General features: G+C 52.4%; 1 protein-coding gene across 1 annotated transcript; it reads right to left on the reverse strand.

Moving 5' to 3' along the window:
• Window positions 1-30: 30 nt before the first annotated feature.
• ETH_00037440 (uncharacterized protein) lies at window positions 31-943 on the reverse strand (the record flags this gene model as incomplete). Its single annotated transcript, XM_013380224.1, has 4 exons — window positions 31-124; window positions 274-351; window positions 566-646; window positions 901-943. Coding segments are annotated over 4 exons (296 nt in total), but the record flags the coding sequence as incomplete, so codon positions are not given.
• Window positions 944-1,476: the final 533 nt, after the last annotated feature.

A 1,476-nucleotide genomic window follows, 5' to 3' on the forward strand; every position in this document is an offset into this window, starting at 1 on the left:
TGCTGCTGCTGCTGCTGCTGCTGCTGTTGCTGCTGCTGCTGTTGCTGCTGCTGCTGCTGCAGACATACCTTGGCAGCTAGGGCAGGGCCCCAGTTGGCGGAGTCCGCAACACTGCGGTAAAGTGCTGCGGACAAACAAAACCCTAAACCCTAAACCCTAAACCCTTAATCCTATGCGTTCAACTCTTATTTCTGTGAAATGTTTAGTGCCCTCGGGACCACCTGTAAACTCTAAACCCCAAACCCTAAACCTTAAACCCTAAACCCTAATTACCTGCAGCCTCAGCAAAGTCCCTCACGCCCTCCTCAAGCCATAATTTGGGCTGAAAAAGCCACCCGTCAAACGACTCGCCTGAACACAAACCCTAAACCCTAAACCCTAAACCCTAAACTTTAAACCCTAAACCGTAAACCTTAAACCCTAAACTCTGAGCCCAAAACCCTGAATCCTAGACCTTTACCCCTTGTGCACCCACTCTGCTTAGACAGCTACGAAGAGCTGCCCTCAAACCCTAAACGCTAAACCCTAAACCCTGAACCCCAAACCCTAAACCCTAAACCCTCACCTTTCTCATCCACAAAGTCTCTCGGGTATTTCATGCTGGAGCTGCGGCGGCGAACACCGTAGCCATAGTAGGCGAAATCTCCTGTAACCGCAAAACCCTAAACCCTAAACCCTAAACCCTTAACCCCGATAGGCGGTAGAGAGCAAGCTGTTGCTCCAGTGCAAAAGGCGTCGACGCAGTAGCAGCAGTAGCGCGAGCAGCAGCAGCAGCAGCAACTGAGGCAGCAGCATCAGAAGCAGCAGCAGCGCCAACAGCCAAGGCAACTGCAGCAGCACCAGCAGCGCGAGCAGCCACGGCAGCAGCAGCAGCAGCAGCAGCAGCAGCAGTTTTAATACCTAGCCTCAGCTGAGCAGAAAGAGACCCTTGGGCTGCAGCCATTTCATAAAAGCGCTGCGCATGCAAACGCTTCCGTCGGATTGTACCTGCAGCAGCAGCAGCAGCAGAAGCAGCAGTAGCAGCAGCAGCAACAGGAACAGCAGCAGCAGCAAAGCTGTGTTTGCGGCCACAGCGCTGGAGCTCAATAGAGGCGGCGCCTGTACAGAGGCCTCTTTATCCTAAACCCAAACCCCAAACCCTAAACCCTAAACCCTAAACCCTAAAACCTAAACCCTCGCCCACCGTCGAAGAATATATCTGTCAGTCCAGCGTCAAGCAGAAACGCCAAATTGCTCTGAGAGGCCTTTTAGCCAAATCGCAAAAAACAAATGAATAAATAAATAAATAAATAAATAAATAATAAAATTAACGATAAATGAATAAACAAAATGGAATTAATAAAACGCAAAATGCCAAAAAACCCGCACCAAAACCGTCTTCTCCCCTCTCCCAGGGGCCCCCCTTAGGGGGCCCCTGGGGGGCCCCCGTAGGGGCCCCCCTTAGGGGCCTCTGGGGGGCCCCCCTGGGGGGCCCCC

Source organism: Eimeria tenella, genomic scaffold (genome assembly GCF_000499545.2).
Source record: "Eimeria tenella Houghton genomic scaffold, Eth_scaff4613, whole genome shotgun sequence".
NCBI classification, from domain to species: domain Eukaryota; phylum Apicomplexa; class Conoidasida; order Eucoccidiorida; family Eimeriidae; genus Eimeria; species Eimeria tenella.